The sequence below is a fragment of the Heloderma suspectum genome, chromosome 3 (genome assembly GCF_057233095.1).
Source record: "Heloderma suspectum isolate Gila_16-S chromosome 3, 16-S_ref, whole genome shotgun sequence".
NCBI lineage: Eukaryota > Metazoa > Chordata > Lepidosauria > Squamata > Helodermatidae > Heloderma > Heloderma suspectum.
In genome coordinates, this window is record NC_139460.1 from 112,510,628 (window position 1) to 112,529,013 (window position 18,386).

Genomic DNA, 18,386 nt, shown 5'->3' on the forward strand with positions numbered 1-18,386 from the left:
CTCAATACTGGATTACTGCAATGTGCTGTATGCAGGGCTGCCCTTAAAGCTGCTCCAGAAGCTGGAATTAGTGCAGCTCGGCCATTATTGGGAGCTGCCCCTGTTCAGCATGCAACTCCTTTGCTGAGGGAACTGCACCAGCTGCTTATTCGCTAGTGGGTCATGTTTAAGGTTTTGGTACTACCATACAAAGCCCTAAGCAACTTGGGACCATGATACCTGAGAGAGCTCCTTCTCCCTCACCAACCTACTCAATTATTGAGATCATCAGAGGACATGCTCCTGGTGTTTCCACATGGACCTTTGGCCCAGTTGGAGTCCACCGAGAGAAGAGCCTTTAGTGTGGTGGCTCCCGTACTATGGAACTCCCTGCCTCTGGAGGTCAGGCAGACACCAACACTGGATTGTTTTTGACACCTCGTGAAAACAGGAAGCCTTCCTTGGTTAACCAGCCTCAGTTTTATTGGCACTCTCTCTTTTTCTTAAAGAATAATCTTAATATCATGTTCTTCTTTTCATCTTTCGTTCATTTTATCTCTTGTTGTTCACCGCTGTGGAATCGGTTTAGATATGGAGTGGTTTACAAATGTTGTAAATAAATAATACATAATAAATAAAAACTCTATAAAGTGCTACTACATTGTTACTAATTACAGTACATCACCCTCAGGATGTATTTTGCAGCACTTCTTATTTTTAGCTCAGTTTGGTTTGTGGGTAGGAACATGCTTACCAACCCTTCGTATGACTGCTTGTTCCTACCACCTTGTTAAGCCAGAATTATAAAGGGTTGAATGCAGTTGCTAGTTCTATCTTGATGGCATCCCACTTTCTGCTGTAAAACTACAGTCAGGGCCAGAAATATTGGAACAAGGATAACTGTTTTGGCAGTTGGCCTCTGTACACCACCACATTGAAGTTGAAAGGAAACACACCCAGATGGGAGCGAAGTCAGGACTTTCAGCTGTAATGCAAGGGGTGTGAAAAAAGTGGGGCACTAACCATTCAGGAAGGACAGACAGTGGCATATCCCCCTCATCGTTGCTGGCTCATAAGTAATGGAAAGAATGGCTGACAACCAGGTGCATGGCCAGGTGTGGCCTGTTTCCTGAGTACCCCATGACCGATCAAGCAGATAAAAGGCCTGGAGGTGGTTCTGAGTATTACATTTGCATTTGGTAACTGTCCACTGGAATTTTCACACACCCGCACACCCGCCAGACTGTCTGGCATTCTACCTCACACCTAAGAAGCCCTCCCTGGCATTTTCAGAGTGTTAACCAGTTCCTCCCTCCCTTCCCAGCACTAACTGGGATGGTACCCTCATCTGTTTTATGCTAGCCAGATTCTGTGTTCCCCTCTGCAGTTCCTTCCAGCAGCTTCTTCTTGTAACCTTCTGGGCGCCAGAGGGGTGGGGTAAGGCAGTTGGAACTAGCCAGGCCCTTGATAGCAGCAGGAGTGTCTTTCTTTCCTACAGACACACTGACCTATTTTACCATATGAGAACAGACCAATGTGTGGAGGGTATATGAATGGAATGCTCCGTGGTGCCTAATGATGACTCACTTGTGCAAGTATTGGTTGATCCAAGTTATTTCTGTGTGTGCCACTTTTAAATATATATTTGTATATTTCTGTTTAGCCTTCCAAAAGGCTCCTAAGGCTATTAACAATAAAACAATAAACACAACAACGTTAAGGTTGCAACAACAAAATCACTAAGATAACATTATAAAATTAAAAATAATAAGACGATCAGCAAGCTAGGCTAAAACAACAGTAGCAAGATACTACTGTATCTTGTAGCAAGATAGAATAGTAGCGAGATACAATCAGCCAGAGTAAGGTGACCACTGAGATAACTATTTTTATCTCTCCCCCCATCTGCATGAACAAACACCAACAGCCATGACATATTGAAAACTACCTTGACATGGAGTGCCTGTCACACAGAGACAACTATCTGTTCATACTTTCCATAGATCTGTCCCTTGGGAACCGTTAAAATGCACCACTTGCTGAAACATCTCTTGGACAATACCCTTTGGCTTTGGTAGGCTGTCTTGGAATGGTTACTGGAGAAAATGTGCTGTCAGTGAACTGCTGGTATATGCCTTGTGTGTGTGCTAAACATGAAGAAACTTGAAAAACTGATTGCCTTCCAAGCCGATTATGCCTTCATTTTTCTTTGTGGGGTTTCTCCTTTGTGAACGACTTGTTATGCCCAGCCACTTAAATAAGCCTCTCAGTATTATTCCTCTCTATGAGGATGTGAATACACACTCTGGTGACTTGATTCACGGTCAACCCACGCTGTCCCAAACAATGTTCATAGCCAACCCTCAAGCCCCCCACCCTTTCCCTTTATGCTTGACAGTCAGTTGAAAAATGTTCTCTTCAGTGCTCACACAATTGTTTTTTAACAAGCATTTCAGAAGTTTATTTTATAAAGTGAATGCCTTCCATTGCCAGGCAACTTGTCCAAAACAAACATTCTGCTCTGTACGCCACAGCACATGTAGGCGTCCTCGCACAGATGTGTCTTGAGTGTTCTCATTCACAGTGGCTTTCTCCTAATTCTGCTTGCTTGCAAGCACTGATTTGCAGCTGTCTTGCTTTATAAGCTAAGCCTTGGGTTTATTTCTGGAGGGCCAGAAAGGAGGTAAAAAATGACATAAGGGAGGAGGAGACTGCGGGATTTCTAGATCATGTTTCATAAGCCCTACTATTACTTCATTGTATGCAGATGAACAATCAGAAGCTCATAAACTGTTCTCCTTTGTTAAGCAAAGGGTTTCCTTACCCAACTAGTAATTGATGCTGTTGCTAGTTTAGGGTTGTCTGTGTTTTTATACAGACTAGGAATAGCAAGGTATTTGAGCACACACACGTGCTGACCATCGTGGGCCATACATAGGTCACACTGTGTTCTTGTTGGGAACATGAGCCTTCACTCCCTTTGGATGTCAGAGATGAACACCTTGCTACTGTTTATCTGGCCACTTCTCCCCCCACCCTCCAGGATGAATGAAAAGTGAACTGAGAGTCTCTCTTTCTCCTAGGAGTTCTTGACTCTTCATGCTTCTGACATGCTTAGACCAGGTGAACAAATTGGAGGTTAAAGTGAGATCTATCCCAACTTAAATGATTGTATAGGTAGTCCTCTTTCATGTCATTTCAGATGCTTACAGACATTCAGCAGTGTCAGGAGCGCCCTGGCGGGGGGGAGCTGACCGAGCAATGAGGGTTGCCAGAAACCAGGGGGGACAGCAAGGACCAATGAAAAACAGGATAGATCTTTATGGAAGGGGGTAGAGCCAGGCGAAAAGCAACAGGGTTAATCTGGGCCGTAATCTGGAAAGGCCCAGTGCGGCGAGGCGCGAGCTTCCTTGCGGGCGAGTGAGAGGGGAGGCATTAGGTGGACAACCAAACCCAGTCCCCCAGTTGCAGAGACGGACCCGGCTGGCGATGCTGGTCCGCAGAGGCCTTGTAGGCTGTCTTGGCTTGCTCGAGAGAGTCCCGTAAGAGGTGGTGTACTGCTCGCAACTCCTCTAAAAACTCATGGGTTGCTGGCACTGAAGAGGGAGCTAGGGTGGACGGGAAAGCCTTGGGGTGGTAACCAAAATTGGCAAAAAATGGAGTTTGGAGGGTGGAAGCATGGCAGGCATTGTTATAAGCAAATTTTGCAAGAGGCAGCAAGGAAAACCAGTCATCTTGCTGGTAATTGACATAACAGCACAAATATTGCTCCAGAGTCGCACTGGTGCACTCGGTCTGACTGTCCGTCTGTGGATGGTGGGCGGAGGAAAGACGGAGCGTCACATGGAGAAGCCCAAGTAGCTCCCTCCAGAAATGGGCAGTGAATTGAGCCCCCCTATCCAAAATGAGACCCTCAGGCCATCCGCTGAGCTGGAAAACATGCGCCAAAAAAAGCTCTGCCGTCTCCCTGGCTGTGGGCAACCTGGAGCAGGGATGAAGTGGGCCATCTTAGAAAACAAATCCACCACCACCAGAATGGTGGTCTTACTGTGTGAGGGAGGCAAGTCAGTGATGAAATCAAGGGAGACCGGTTTCCAAGGTCCTGAGGGGGTAGGCAGGGGGTGAAGCAAGCCTGTGGGTTTGCCTGAGGGGGCTTTCGCCCGCTGGCAGGTTGGGCAGGAGGCGACATAGGTCTTGACATCCCGACACACACGAGGCCACCACAAATCCCGTGTCACTCCGTGCAGGGTCTTGGCGATGCCAAAATGCCCAGCGGTGGAGGAGTCATGGCACTGATGGAGGACCTTCTCGCGGAGGGGTCTAGAAGGCACATAGACCCGGCCGGAATGGTAAAGTAGGCCACCTCGCAAAGAGAAAGGGGTAGAGTGGGGGGGCAGAGGCTAGCCCCAATTCCTCCACTGTTGTGCGGACAAAAGCATCCTGAGCTTGTGCCGAGTGAAGGAGCTCCTCCCAAGAGCGAGGTACCACAGCTGCCGCCAGGCTCGGGGGGGAAGAATCGGAGGGGGGGAATTTCCCTCACCCCCTGGCTGGAGGTCCGGCTTACGAGAAAGAGCATCTGCTTGTAGGTTGTCGGAGGCCTTCACATGGCAAATCTTAAGGTGGAACCGGGGGGAAAAAAGCGACCACCTAATCTGCCGCTGGTTTAAGGCACGGGCTGTCTGAAGATGTTCGAGGTTGCGATGGTCAGTTCTAACTTCGACTGGGTGCTGCGCCCCCTCCAGGAGATGACGCCAGGTCTCCAAAGCGGACTTGATGGCCAACAGTTCCTTCTCCCAGATGGTATAATTCCTCTCAGACATGGTCAGTTTCCTGGAGTGGTAAGCGCAGGGTTGCAACCCGCTGCCCGCCTGATCTGGCTGAAAAAGTACAGCCCCCACTGCAAAGTCAGAGGCATCAGTTTGCACTACAAAAGGCTTCCTTGGGTCGGGATGTAACAGGATCAGCTCAGAACTAAAAAGCTTCTTAAGTTCCTCAAAAGTCTGTTGGGCAGATGCCATCCAATGAAAAGGAGATTTCCTGCCCTTAAGGAGGTCTGTGAGAGGAGATGTCAGTCGAGCAAAGCTGGGTAGAAACTTTCTGTAAAAATTAGCAAACCCCAGAAAATGTTGCAAGTCCTTCTTGGTGGATGGAGTCTGCCAGGAGAGGACAGCCTGGACCTTTGCAGGATCCATCCTGATACTGTCAGCTGAGATAATGTAGCCGAGATAGTCCAAAGAGGTTAGGTCAAACGCACGTTTCTCCAGCTTGGCATACAGATGGTGCTCACAGAGGTGCTGGAGGACGGCGGAGACATGATGCTGATTGGCATGGGGGTCCTCAGAAAATATAAGTAAATCTTCAAGATACACAATGAGGAAAGTGTCCAAATAGTCCCAAAAGATGGCATTCAGAAAACGCGAAAACGTGGGGGGGGGCGCAGGTGAGGCCAAACGGCATCACTAGGTATTCATACGCTCCATACTGGGTGCTGAAACAGGTCTTCCACTCATCCCCCTCCCGGATGTGAATCAGATTGTAGGCATCACGCAGGTCCAACTTTGTGAAAATCTTGGGTTGCTCCAGGCGCTCCAGCATCTCGGGTATGAGGGGGATGGGGTACTTGTTGGGGATCGAGACCAAATTCAATGCTCTGTAATCGTGCACCGGGGAGAGTTCTCCCAATTTTTTGGTCACAAACATGGTAGGGGCGCAGGTGGGGGAGAAGGAGGGGCGAATGAAACCACGTCTGAGGTTTGTGTCCAAAAACTCCCACAGAGCTCGAAGTTCCAGCTCCGACATCGAATACAGCCAGCCAGCAGGGATGGTTGCCCAAGGAATGAGGTTAATGGCACAGTCAAAAGGGCAGTGGGGGGGAAGCTAGTCAGCCTCCTTCTTGTCAAAAACATCCCGAAAAGCCGCATACTTCTCTGGGAGGATTACGGTAGCTGAAGAACTGCCAGAAGCAGACAAGGAGGGGGAGGAAAGGGTTAAGGCCTGGGCTGGTACTGGCGCCTCGGTTGGGCGGCAATGCTCCCAGCAGTAGGGAGACGCAAACTCTACTTCCTGAAACTCCCAAGAAATCTGAGGATTATGCTTAGAGAGCCAGGAAACACCCAGCACAATTGGGTATTGGGGAACCCTGGCCAAGTGAAACTGGATCTGCTCAACGTGGGACTGGGCACACAGAGTGAGTGGAACTGTAATCCGGGTCACCGCGCCCGAAGAAAGAGGACACCCATTGATGGTCTCCACTGCCACGGGGGCAGGAAGGGGCAGGGTAGGAATCTTGTGGAAGAGAGCGAATGTATCATCCATGAAACTAGTTGTAGCCCCAGAGTCCACTAATGCTAGGGCCTCCACCCCACCCCACTAGGAGGAGCGGAGGTGAACATGCAATAGCAGATGGGAGGGTGGGGGGGTTGCGGAAGGCACCCACCTGGTGTGGAACCGACCCCCACACTGGAGACCCCCAACAGGCTTGGGGGGCAGCCTAGTCAGGCCCGGGGATGAGGAGGAGGAGGAGGAAGGAGAGGAGGGGGAGGCAGTGGGGCTGCAGATCTAGCACAGCAAGTTTTGGCAAAATGTCCCAGCTTTCCACACTGAAAGCATTGGCGCTCCGCTCGCCGCTGCTCTAGTTCCTCCGGCAGCAGCGGGGCTCAGGTAGCTCCCAGCTGCATCGGGGTCTCCTCTGCCTCCACCACAGGGGCAAGGGGTGGGGGAATGGGAGGAGGGAGATCTTGACCCCCGGCACCCCACCGGGTCTGCCGGTGCCCTTCCAGCCGACTATCTATGTGGAGGCAGGTCTGGATGAGGTCCTCCAAAGTAGGCGGGCTAGGTGTGCGCGCCAACTCATCAAAGATCTCGTCGTTCAAACCATCCAAAAACTGAGCCACCATCGCGGCATCATTCCACTGTAAATCCTGCATCAGCAAGCAAAAAGGTGTCGCGTAGCTAGAAACTGAGTCCTTGCCCTGCCTGAGGCAGCGAATCTCCCGAGAAGCTGTCTGCGTGCGCAGGGGGTCACCAAAAAAACGGGCCATCGCTGTAATGAAACCTTGATAGTCCCCGAGCAGGGGGTAATTAGCGAGAAGTCCCGAAGCCCATTTAGCTGCCATGTCTGAAAGTAGGTTAATGATGAAGCCCACACGAACCTGTTCTGTTAGGAAATCCTCAGGTCGTAGGCGCATGTACAGCTCCAATTGGGCCCGGAAAATCTGAAAAAGTCCTTTCTCACCGGGCACTTCTCTGGCAGAGCCACCGGGCACTTGCGGCAGGGGGGAATCGGAGGTGGGGGGGGTTGAACCGCAGCTTGCAGATTCTGTACGGCAGTCATCAGTTGAGCCACTTGATCACGGAGAGCCTGGTTCTCTTGTGCCAGAGCTTGCACCGCCAGGTCCCTGGCAACCTCCATCGGCAGCAGGAGAAAAGAGAGAGAAAAAAGAAGAGGAACGGGGACCAAGCTGTCAGGAGCGCCCTAGCGGCCTCTTTCAGTCTACTCCAATAGCCAGCTCAAGACACAGACAAAAGGATTCTTTTCAAGGCTTTAATCCTTTCACAACTTAATGACTCTTTCAGATGCTAATCACCAGCGACTAAGCAATGAACAGCAGAGTAGCCTATGCTCCGGGATAGGCAGGTGGTCCCCGTTTGAAGGAGAATCACTTGCAGACCCTGAACTTATGGGCTAGGGAGAGATCCTCCCTCTTTCCCTTGTGTCCACGGGGTGCAACTGTTGCTTGCGCGCCAAATGGGCGCTACGCCTCCTTTCCGCGCCCTCCATCACTCGTCGCTCCCTGTGTCTGCGTCGAGTGTCTAGCAAGCCCCCCCTCCCGCACTCTCTCACTGCCAGGGTCACTATCTCAGGAATGCTGGCAGGAGGAATCTCTGCCAGTTGCTGTGCCTGTGAGGGATGAGTGGGCTCCTCTCCCACAGATTGCTGTTCCTCCTCAGAATCAGAACTGCTCTGGGGTTCTATGGGCTCAGTTTCCACCCTGACAACCAGTGGTTTGTTCTTCAAGAAAGGTTACTGTATGCAGAGTGGCCTTACCTTTTTATGGAGGCAAAATGAATTCCATCCTGTGTCAACTTCTTGACTGTCTTTTCCACTATGCCTTTGCTATAAGATGGCTCTAGTAGCCTCCTATAATGTCTTACATCTGAACAAGCAAGTGGGTGTGTCTGTCTGCTAATCGGAATCCTTTGCCAGTGTGGGCAATCCTTCGGAATCCTTTGCCAGTGTGGACAGGATGCAAACTGTTAGAGCGCTTAGGAGGGCACACTACTGGAGTGTGTTTAGGGAATCTATGAATACTCCTCTGATTAAAAACCCTGCCATCCCCATGCATTCCTCCTAGATTAAAACAACTTTAGTTTCAAAGAGGAGCTTTTATGACATGACCAGCCAACACATCCCTCTTTTCACATATGCTAACATAATTCCATTCCGTTGCAGTTTGTGAGATGACAAGCATTAGAGTGCTGTACAGTGAAGCAACTGTAGCAATCAACGCAGGACTATTTAACATGTGCTGTGAAAGAAGAGACAATTGAGAAGAGCTTTCTGAGGTTCATAGTCTCTGGGTTAGTAAACCAGGCTATTTAAATGGATCTACTCTCCCCAGTGGCACTGCCTGGTTTGGGGCACTCAAACTAGCATGCTGCGAGAGATCAGGAGGAATGAAACATGTAAATGAACAAATCCGCTTGGAGGGGCCACGGGCAGAGAGTAATGATTACCATGTATACCAGACATGGAGAATAAGGTCAGGAATGGCTATGAGTATGAAAAGAGAGGGTGATGCAAAGTAAGCTGGAATGAGACAGCCCCTTGCCGCCAACTCAACTATAAGCTGCCCTTGTGGCCACAGTTCAGTGCCCTTTCCCACCACCTGATGGACATACTGCTAGTGTTCACTAATACTTCAGGGCTGAACTGAAATGTATGGTGCTTCCATTCCCTCAAAGCCAAGTGACATACATCTTTGCTTCATTTTGTCAGTGAAATAGTTTCAGTAGCTAAAGAAATGCTGGCATTTTTAAAGGTCATTACAAAACAATATAAGAAAGCTGCTGTTGAAAGCCATTAATACTAACCTTGTTTTGACATTTTTGATGACAGTGTGTACTGCTTAATTGAAAGGAGCGAGATCTAAAATCTAAATATCCTTTTTATTTAATGTTTTTGCATGACTCATTTCAGGAGAATAAACAAATCTCATTTGCTGTGGGAATACCTACAAATTCAAAGGCCAACTACTGCAACTGGGATTTGATCAAATTCTATTATTTTTATTTATTTATTTATTTATTTATTTATTTATTTATTTCATTTCTATACTGCCCAGTAGCCGAAGCTCTCTGGGCGGTTCACAAAAATTAAAACCAAACAGCACACAATAAAACAATTTAAAATATATAGAACATTAAAACCACAATATAACAATAAAACCTAGCAGTAGTGCAAGAGTTTAAAATACAGATTTAAAACAGCAAAGCTAAAAGTTTAGAAAGCTAAAATGCTAAAATGCATGGGAAAATAAAAAGGTCTTCACCTGGCGCCGAAAGGAATACAATGCAGGTGCCAGGCGAACCTCACTAGGGATCTCATTCCAGAGCCGGGGTGCCACAGCAGAAAAAGCCCTCCTCCTAGTAGCCACCTGCCTGACTTCCTTTGGCAGGGGCTCACGGAGAAGGGCCGCTGACGATGATCTTAAGGTCCGGGCAGGCACATATGGGAGGAGGCGATCCTTCAGGTAACCTGGCCCCAAGCCGTTAAGGGCTTTGAATGTTAATGCCAGCACTTTGAATCGGGCTCAGAAATGGACTGGCAGCCAGTGCAGCTGAAAAAGTAGGTCAGTTCGCAGGCCAGTCCCTGTGAACAATCTTGCTGCCCTATTTTGGACCAGCTGAAGTTCCCGGACCGTTTTCAAAGGCAGCCCCACGTATAACGCATTGCAGTAATCCAGACGAGAAGTTATCAGAGCATGGATAACTGTAGCTAGGCTATCTCTGTCCAGATAAGGGCATAGTTGGTATACCAGCCCCATATTATGTCATTCTCCCTTCTCTTCTATACAATTAATGCATGTTTATGTGCAACATTTAATCCTCCCTTTTTGTAACTGAGTAAAGGATTAGGAGTTTGGGGAAGAAACAGTTCCAGTATTTATATGAACAAGTGATTCTTGGGATGTCTAATCAGTTGGCAGAGAAGTTCCAGGTCCTCTAAAATAAATTAGTAATCTGCTGACAGTCTCAGGTAAACACTACTTCATGTCCCCTGGACACAGATAGATTTTTTATTTTACTATTCTGTCTTGTATGCACTCAAATCAGAAACAGCAATAGCTCATAGAAAGGTTGTACAAAAAGTATTTTATCCATGAGGTGATTGTAAGCAATACCCATACTCCCTGAAAAACAATGCAGTGGAGTATTAACTTTGATCTCTACCAGTGCACAATAAAAACATAGAGAAGCATATGTGGTATGACAAAATTGGAATTTTAAAAAGTTAATTGAAGGCAGAAGAGTCTTGTTGCATTATAATTATTTTTCTCTGCTCTGAAAGGACAATGCAGACAGAACCCTTGATTAGCATTCCAGCAACTAAGAACTATCCAATCTGGTTATATGGAATTGCTGCTTTACTGTACCTGGTAAAGCGCTAGAGTTCCTTACCTCATTCCACTGCTGGTTATTTCCAGGAAAAGATGCACTGCTGTGAATAAATATTTGATTTTTCTCATTTATTATAGCTAGAAAATAGATGTGTTCTTCTTCCATGTTTACTTTCAAGACATTCAGTGTTAATATAAAGTGTTTCTTAGTGTTTATGTTTGACTTGTTCCAACAATAATTTCCACCAGTGATGTTAGCGTGCATGCAATTGCCTATCCAAAACAGAGAGAGTCTCATAGTGAATATAAAATAGCATGCTCTTTATTTCTGAGAAATGATATTGTTTCAATCATTTTTCATTTCATATTTGGCTGCTCTTTAAATTTTATATATCTTTCTCTTATGTTCAATAAGAAAATGGCCCCTTCTATAATAACCTTGTGACTGCATTACTGTAGCATCAGCCAAAAGAAATTTAAACCATGGTCTAAAAATATACATTCACAATTTCATTAAGCCGCCCCTCCCCCCCCATTTTTTAAAAAGCAGGATATTAAAATTTGGCGGATCATGGGGAGAAATAATTTGTGCCCAGGTTGCTTGCTGTGAACTCTGAATTGAAATCTTTATCTCATTAACAGTAGTGGCAATTTTGTTGTTGATGTTAACCCATGATTTCACGTGGCTTCCTTTTCTCCAAACATAACACCTGCAACGTAAAAATATAATGTCCACATTTTAAAACCCATTATTTGACAAATCACATAGGATTTGGGATTAGTAAAGGAAGACTCTTCTTAATACTTGGACCTTCAAGCTCTCTGTTCTCTGTCTTCCTTTTCTTTTTCCCTCCTCTCCCCCCCCCCCCCCCCGCTTCTCCATCTGTACCAACACCTCCCCAGGAACCTGCTTCTGGGGCACCTTGGGGAGGCTCAACAAACAGACTTAAAAATGATAGCTCGGTACATCATACAATGAAATCTGTTACTTGGGATTTATTGAATCCATTTTAATGAGGTGTGTGTTACAATCTAAGGCAGACTTCTCCAACCGGGAGTCCTCCAGATATTTTGGACCTCAGTTTCCATCAGCACTAGGTAGCATAGCCAATGGACAAAAATGCAGGGAATTTTAGTCCAAAACATCTGGAGGGCACCAGGTCGGGGCAAGCTGATCTAAGGGTTGTAAAGGATCAAAAAGAATGCTCAAGAGGTTGTTTCATTTAAGCAACTGGAATATAAAAGTCCATTTTTCTTTTCCAGAATTTGTACCCCAGGCTTTTGGAATGCCCTTATCACAAGTAATAGCTAATGACCGGGCCTACAAACTGAAGCAGGATACTCAGAAGGAAGAACAGAGGGATGTTTCAGAATTTGTGGCTTCCCTTTTACCATTTGGGAGTAAAAGACAGAACAAAGAACTCTCAAGTAGTAACTCATCTCTTAGTTCCACCTCGGAAACGCCAAATGAATCTACTACGCCTAATACACCCGAGGCAGCTCCACGGGCAAGGAGGAGAGTAAGTTTTCTGTTAATTGATTTATGTTTACTGAAGGCATTGTGGGACTTCCCCAGGCACTGTCTTGTTTACAGAAGTTGGAATCCCGGGTCTGTTCATCCATAGTTAAATTAAAGTCAGCCCTGATTGAAATGATAGAAGTTGCCATTGTAACAGTCATCTCTCTTTCCCAGCTGTTCGTGGGAGAGAACGAGATGGACACAAGTCTCTTGCCAACACCTCAGGGGACACAAGGATTCTTTGGAAACTTTCCTTTTCCCCAGTCAGATTCTGGTTGGTCTTTCAAATTATTAAGGAACAAACTCATTTTTCTCTTTTTCTCTCTGTGTGTCTCTCTACTTTACAAAGCTGTTTATAGTCCCACTTATGAGACTGAATGTTCACCCAGTTATTCATTCCATCCTCAAAATACAATTTTTAAAAAAACCTTGCGTAATTCTTCTCTGGGTAGTGTTCTGATTTTTAAAAATATCATCTGAATATATTTTGCTTGTATAGGTTAAAAAAATGAAATGAAACTATTAAGCTTTATGAAAATAAATATAGTAAAACTTTCAATATCTATAATTGAGCCATGCTTCCATTAGGACTAAGCAAATGTCACAAAACAGAGAGCAAGCTTTTGAGTTTTCCAGAACTCTGGCTTGATGCTGAAGCCACAGAACTGTTTTCTCTCCCACCCTCATCCCTGCTTTTCTTAACATCCCAGCCTGCTGATGAGTTCTGCTTGGTATTTTGTGAGCTTTTTATGTGGTACTAATAAAAGTATTTGCTAACTATAGAGTTTGGCATTTTTCTTATAGACCAAAACAGTTTCCTTTGTTTTTAGAGTACAACCCGTGTTCATCACTCCAGAGGTGTATCTGGAAATTTTCTCTCAGCAGGGCCAAAAAACGTTCTGCTGGGGCAGGTGTTTTGGGAGAAAATGTGCACATGGTCCTGGATACCTGATGTGGGTGAAGTCTTGGACAGAATCTAAGGCCAGGTTTGCACAGTCAGTGGGAGAAACTACGCAGTATATCCCCGCACATGCCCGCCATTTGCTTAATTACCCACGCTGTGTTGCGGGTTGCTGTAGCACTTGAACGTGGTGAACCGTGCAGCAGGGGTGACTTCTAATCCACCCCACAACCCATGGCTTGTAATGGGGATTGTGGAGTGGGTTAGAATACCCCCCACCACACTGCACACCAGGTTCGGATGACATGGCAACCTGTGATGTGGCATGGATAATTAAAGAAATGCCGGGCATGCGTAAATACTGCATAGTTTCCCCTGCTGTTCATGCAAACCCAGCCTAAGGATCAGAGTTGAGTCTGATGAGACCCTGAAGGCCTTCCACAATGAAAGTACAATGCCCGCCCACTACCTCGTTACCCAGTGCCTAGCTAAGACACTGTGAATAAATGTGGACCTGTATAAAACAACACCCAGCTCCTTCCCTCGTTGCACAGTGCCCGGAAAAGGCCTCCTCAGTTAATGTAGACTAAACTGCTATGCAGAGACAGCACCCCAACCCATTCTGGTTGTTACCATGTCTGAAGCAGCATTTTTTCCCCATTTAATGTAAACTAGACTGATATACAGAGACAGCAGAGATAGGGTGGTAAGGACACCATCCTTCATGAGCTGTTTTGGCTTGGGGTCATGAAAGACAACAGTAAAAGAATCCACACATTTTTCTTTGGCAGCAGGTAGCAAATGACACCCAACTGTGTGGACATGGCTGCATGCGGGTTATACTGGGAAAATCACACACATACACACTCCCTCGTAGGTTTGGAGGAGTCAAGACCTACATGGTACCCTCCCCAGTGCTTTTTGGAGCCCCCATGCCACTGACCCACCACCATCCTGTCCCCCACTCCCCATACTAGGTGAGAAGACTGGCAAGGAAGGGTGGCGAGCCCCTGCTGAAGCACCTAAGGCTGATGCTCCAGCCATAGCACTTGCAACTGAAGCAGACCTTAGCAGAGTCCACACCAGCAAAGAGGAAAACCCAGGAGCCACTGCCATCCCGTAGAAATAGGGGCAACCCCATCTGGAACCACTGAGGGATGCCCTAACAAAACCCTAAATGAAGGGTGAGATGAAGTATGCTGGCGAATCTCCTCTGGCTGCACCAGCCCAGGTGGGCTTGTTGGTGCCCTCTGCTCCAGCCAACCCAAGCAACCACCCAAATCCTGCAACATGTGAAGCATCACCTCCCACTGATTGGCCTATTATCGCCCGATTCATTGTCCCAAAACATGGGAGGAGATTGAACCTTCTCTCTCTCTCTCTCTCTCTGAATCACACACACACACACACACACACACACACACACACAACCAGGGCTGGAGGCATGGTCGTGGAGGTGTGCGGCATCACTACAGGGGCAGGAGGCATCCACGGAGGCAGCAGATGGGGCAGAAGATGCTCAGGAAAGGAACTGCTCCTCTAAGTGACACAGACAGCCGTAACTGGCTTCCATGGCTGCCAGAATCAGGTCCATTTCCCCAGCTGATGCAGTCACCGAACGCCACCAGCACCACTTTCCTCATGTGCCATAGGGTAGAAGATGCCCTCCATTGTTACACAGATTATTTTTATAGGACTGGTTGTGTCCGGTAACAGCTAATGTTCCTATTCAGATGTCAGAAAAATACACCAGTTGTGTTTTCCCTTCTACTGGTATAGAAGACTACGCTTCTTCTCTTCTACAAATACAGTTCAACATATGTCCAGCAGAGTACAAGTTAAAGGCTGAACTAATTTGCTCTAAAATATTATTTGCATTTCCAAGTTTTTGTGTACTATTTGGAAGATATTTTCAGCTTCAACATTTGACAACTGAAGATTACAGAGTTGACAATATCCGACAGGTGACTTAAAATGAAATGTAGTAACTTCTCCATTAACAATTCATTGAACAAATGGATGGAATTGGGGAGATACTTCCAAATAGGATTGTTTGATCCCGGAGCAAACAATCAAAAGGCATTGTTTAGCTATTCTGTCTTTTCCTCCTTAGTAGATATTTTTCTGCTAAGAAAAAAGATAAAGGATGGAAAGGCTACAAATTGAAGAAGTTGTTGTCTGGAAATCTCCACCTGCCCTCATAAAATTCCATGAACGATGCAGTGCAATTGCCGGATAAATGGCTCATCTGGAAGCACGTTTGATGTGAAATTTTGTCATTATAATCTGACTTGTTGAATTTGAAAATTTAGGTTAGATGCTATTCAGAAGAATTCCATTTCACTTTTAATGCATGGGCTTTTCAGCAGTATTTGATTTGGATGGAAGTATACAATTGGTTCAGGATGCAGTTGCACTTCTCCTGAAAAGCTGAGTATGCATCTTGGGAGTGCTCCTGGATCGAGTGCTTTCTATGGAAACATAGGGCATTAGCCAGGAGTGCTTTTACCAGCTGTCTGGTTTGCCAGCTGCAGTGTTATCTAGAGAAAGTAGATCTTGCGTCTGACACACATGGCCTGGTGGCTTCCAGGCTAGATTACTGTAATACATGGTACATAGGGCTGCCCTTAAAGATTATCCAAAAGCTTCAAGTGATGCAGAATGCAGTAGCAAGAACCCTAGTAGGAGCCAACTGTTCTGATCATATTATACCCATTTTGTGTCAACTACATTGGCTGCATATTCATTTCTACGCTCAATTTAAGGTAGGGGCTTCAGCCTTTAAAGCCCTAAACAGTTTGGGATCAGACTATATAGAGGACCACTTGCACTCACATTAACCCATCCAAGCCTTGTCATTGGCTTCTGAAGCCCTGCTCTCTCGTCCTTCAGCAAGAGCTGTTAGGCTGCTGAGTACCACAAGGAAGGCTTTTGTGTGGTGGCTTCATCACTTCGGAACTCTTTCCAGGGATATTTGCATGGCCCCCTTGTGTTGGTGTTTAAGAGAACTCTAAATACTTTCGTATTCTGGTCATTTTATAAACTTTATCTGCTGGTGCTATATGTTAAATGGTTATAAATTTTAGATTTGATGGTTATAGCTGATGTTATAATTGGTTATTGTAAGCCATCCTGTGAGGGTAGATACCCTAAAACAGGAGTGCAGAGCCTCAGGACTGGAGGCCATGTCTGGCCCTCCAAGGTTTCTCAGAAGGCCAAACCACCTTCCTCTGGCTCTACACCCTTGGCCCCTTCCCCCAACCACCGATTATTGGGGGGTTCCTGGGTTCAGTGCAGTTTTTTCTCCATCCTAAAAAATTGAAGTGCCTTCACTAAGGCTTAGTTACTGGCAATAAAAGCTTTAGGCTAAACTGTGCTGATATTGGGGCGGGGGCACCTCTTTTACCTCTCACCCTGCCCACCACTGGAATGTTACCCCTGAGAGCCTCTCTGAAATGAAATTCGGCTCTTGAGCTGAAAGAGATTCAAGACCCCTGCCCTAAAGGTTTGGGCTATTAAGTCTGTTTATTAAAAAATAAATAGGTTGCTCAGCCAGAATATTTTATCCTTGTGAACTTAGCTTGAGCATCCACCACTGCCACCAGAGTACAACTTCCTCTTTCTTAAGTGGTTTGAAATACACAAAGTGGTTTCTTTGACCCCAAATCGCTCACTTTTCTCCAGTAGTCTCTTCATTGACTTATATGAAGAAAGAGGGAAGGATCTGCAATCAGGAGAACCACTGATGAATGGGGGCACACCTGTATCCATCTATCATAAAGGCCAATTTGAGAACCATTACTCCAAAAAGCTTTGGCTTAAAATATTAAGCCGAAGGCTGACCTTAACAGGCCCAGCATCTGGGCCTACCTGGATTTCTGCCTTTTAGAAAAAGATGACTTAGTTCACATGCAAGATACTTTCCACGTGTGGATGAGAGTTTTCTTTCAAGAGGTATAATTTTCTTTAACCCCTTTCTCCTTTTATTTTCTTATTTTTTGTCATCTCTCTGGCTGGTATAAAATATCCCCCAAGTTTAAACAAAATTCGGGAGGGTATAAACACTAACGAGAGAGAGAGAGAGAGAGAGAGAGAGGCCCCAGACTAAATAAAAACAGAAATGTTCAGCTTCAAATCTGTCACTCTGGATGAGGTAGACTCTTAAGTGTGAGAAGTGCAACATAACCCTGGCATCTTCCCAGAAGGAAGATATGGTTAAACCTCATTCACAAATCTTCCCCACCCTGTAGGAGATCTTCAGCTATAATAATCTCTGGTGCTTCAGAATGGGAATGTAAAAAAAAAAAAAAACCCTCTCCTTGACAGCACCAAGACACAGCTGAAGTACTAGATTGAAAGATTAACTGTAAAAATGAATCTTCAAAAATTAAGTCAGCTCTTAAAAAAAAAAAAAAGATTACTTAATCCAATCAGTCTTGTTGAGAATACTCAAGAAATGTTATTTCTCTGGTAATGAGTGTATATGCTAATTGTCAGCATAGATTTCTTCCCTTCAAGTTTGTATCAGTCTTGTCCTGATTAACCTGATTAACCTTTCAATCCTTCCCCGTTGAGGTCCACATTACCTCTGTTGAAAACTGTCTGGGGCTACATTCTAGCATGTAGTGTTGCAAGTGCATGTGTGTGTGTTGGGGGGGGACACAGAGCTGCACTCATACATGCAGATGTGCATGCATGTACAAGCACACGCAGTGAGACTTAAACCAGGTAAGTGTGCATACGTTAGCAGCCTTAGATCACAATCATATGCATGTTTAGACTGAAAAAGGTCCTACAGCTCCCAGCATTCCCCAGCCAGCCATGCTGGAAGTTGTAGGACTTTTTTTTTTTCTCTAAACATGCATAGGATTGCTCCCATAGTCCCCACCATAGAGCTGCAATCCTACACACACTAACCTGTGGGTAAGTCCCATTGGACAGACTGACAGACACACACTCTTTCTTGGGAGTAGACATGCATAAGACTGGTCCAACCCTAACATTGAACCCAATGGGGCTTACTTGCAAAGGGATTTCTGCTGTGGTGGGACAAGAGGAAGTGCTATATACCCTTCCATACACCAGGGTGATACCTGCTTCCTGGCGGAGTTGTGTAAAAAAGTGGATTTCGGTTTGTGGAGCTGCTCCTGCTCTGTCTCCCTGCTGCGGAGCACATGCAGCCTGCTGTCCCCCAGCCCCAAGGTAACATCTGCTGTTTGTGGAGTGGGGTGAAGTGTGTGGATGGTGGTTGCACCAGCTGTAATGGCGGGGTGGGCAGTCTGAAAGGAGAGCAATGGATGAGAAGGAATGGCAGATGGTATCAAAGTAATGCACCATGGCAAAGGCACATTTCAGTGAAACCTCCCAG

The 18,386-nt window shown here is 46.1% G+C and overlaps 1 protein-coding gene across 4 annotated transcripts in view; it reads left to right on the forward strand.

Moving 5' to 3' along the window:
* Nucleotides 1–18,386, forward strand: part of ARHGAP6 (Rho GTPase activating protein 6) — a 311,607-nt gene that overhangs the window by 266,423 nt on the left and 26,798 nt on the right. For all 4 annotated transcript variants that reach the window (XM_084844207.1, XM_084844208.1, XM_084844209.1 and 1 more), the window contains exon 4: nt 11,862–12,118. In XM_084844207.1, the coding sequence (XP_084700333.1) occupies nt 11,862–12,118 (257 nt within the window). The remainder of the gene's footprint in view (nt 1–11,861; nt 12,119–18,386) is intronic.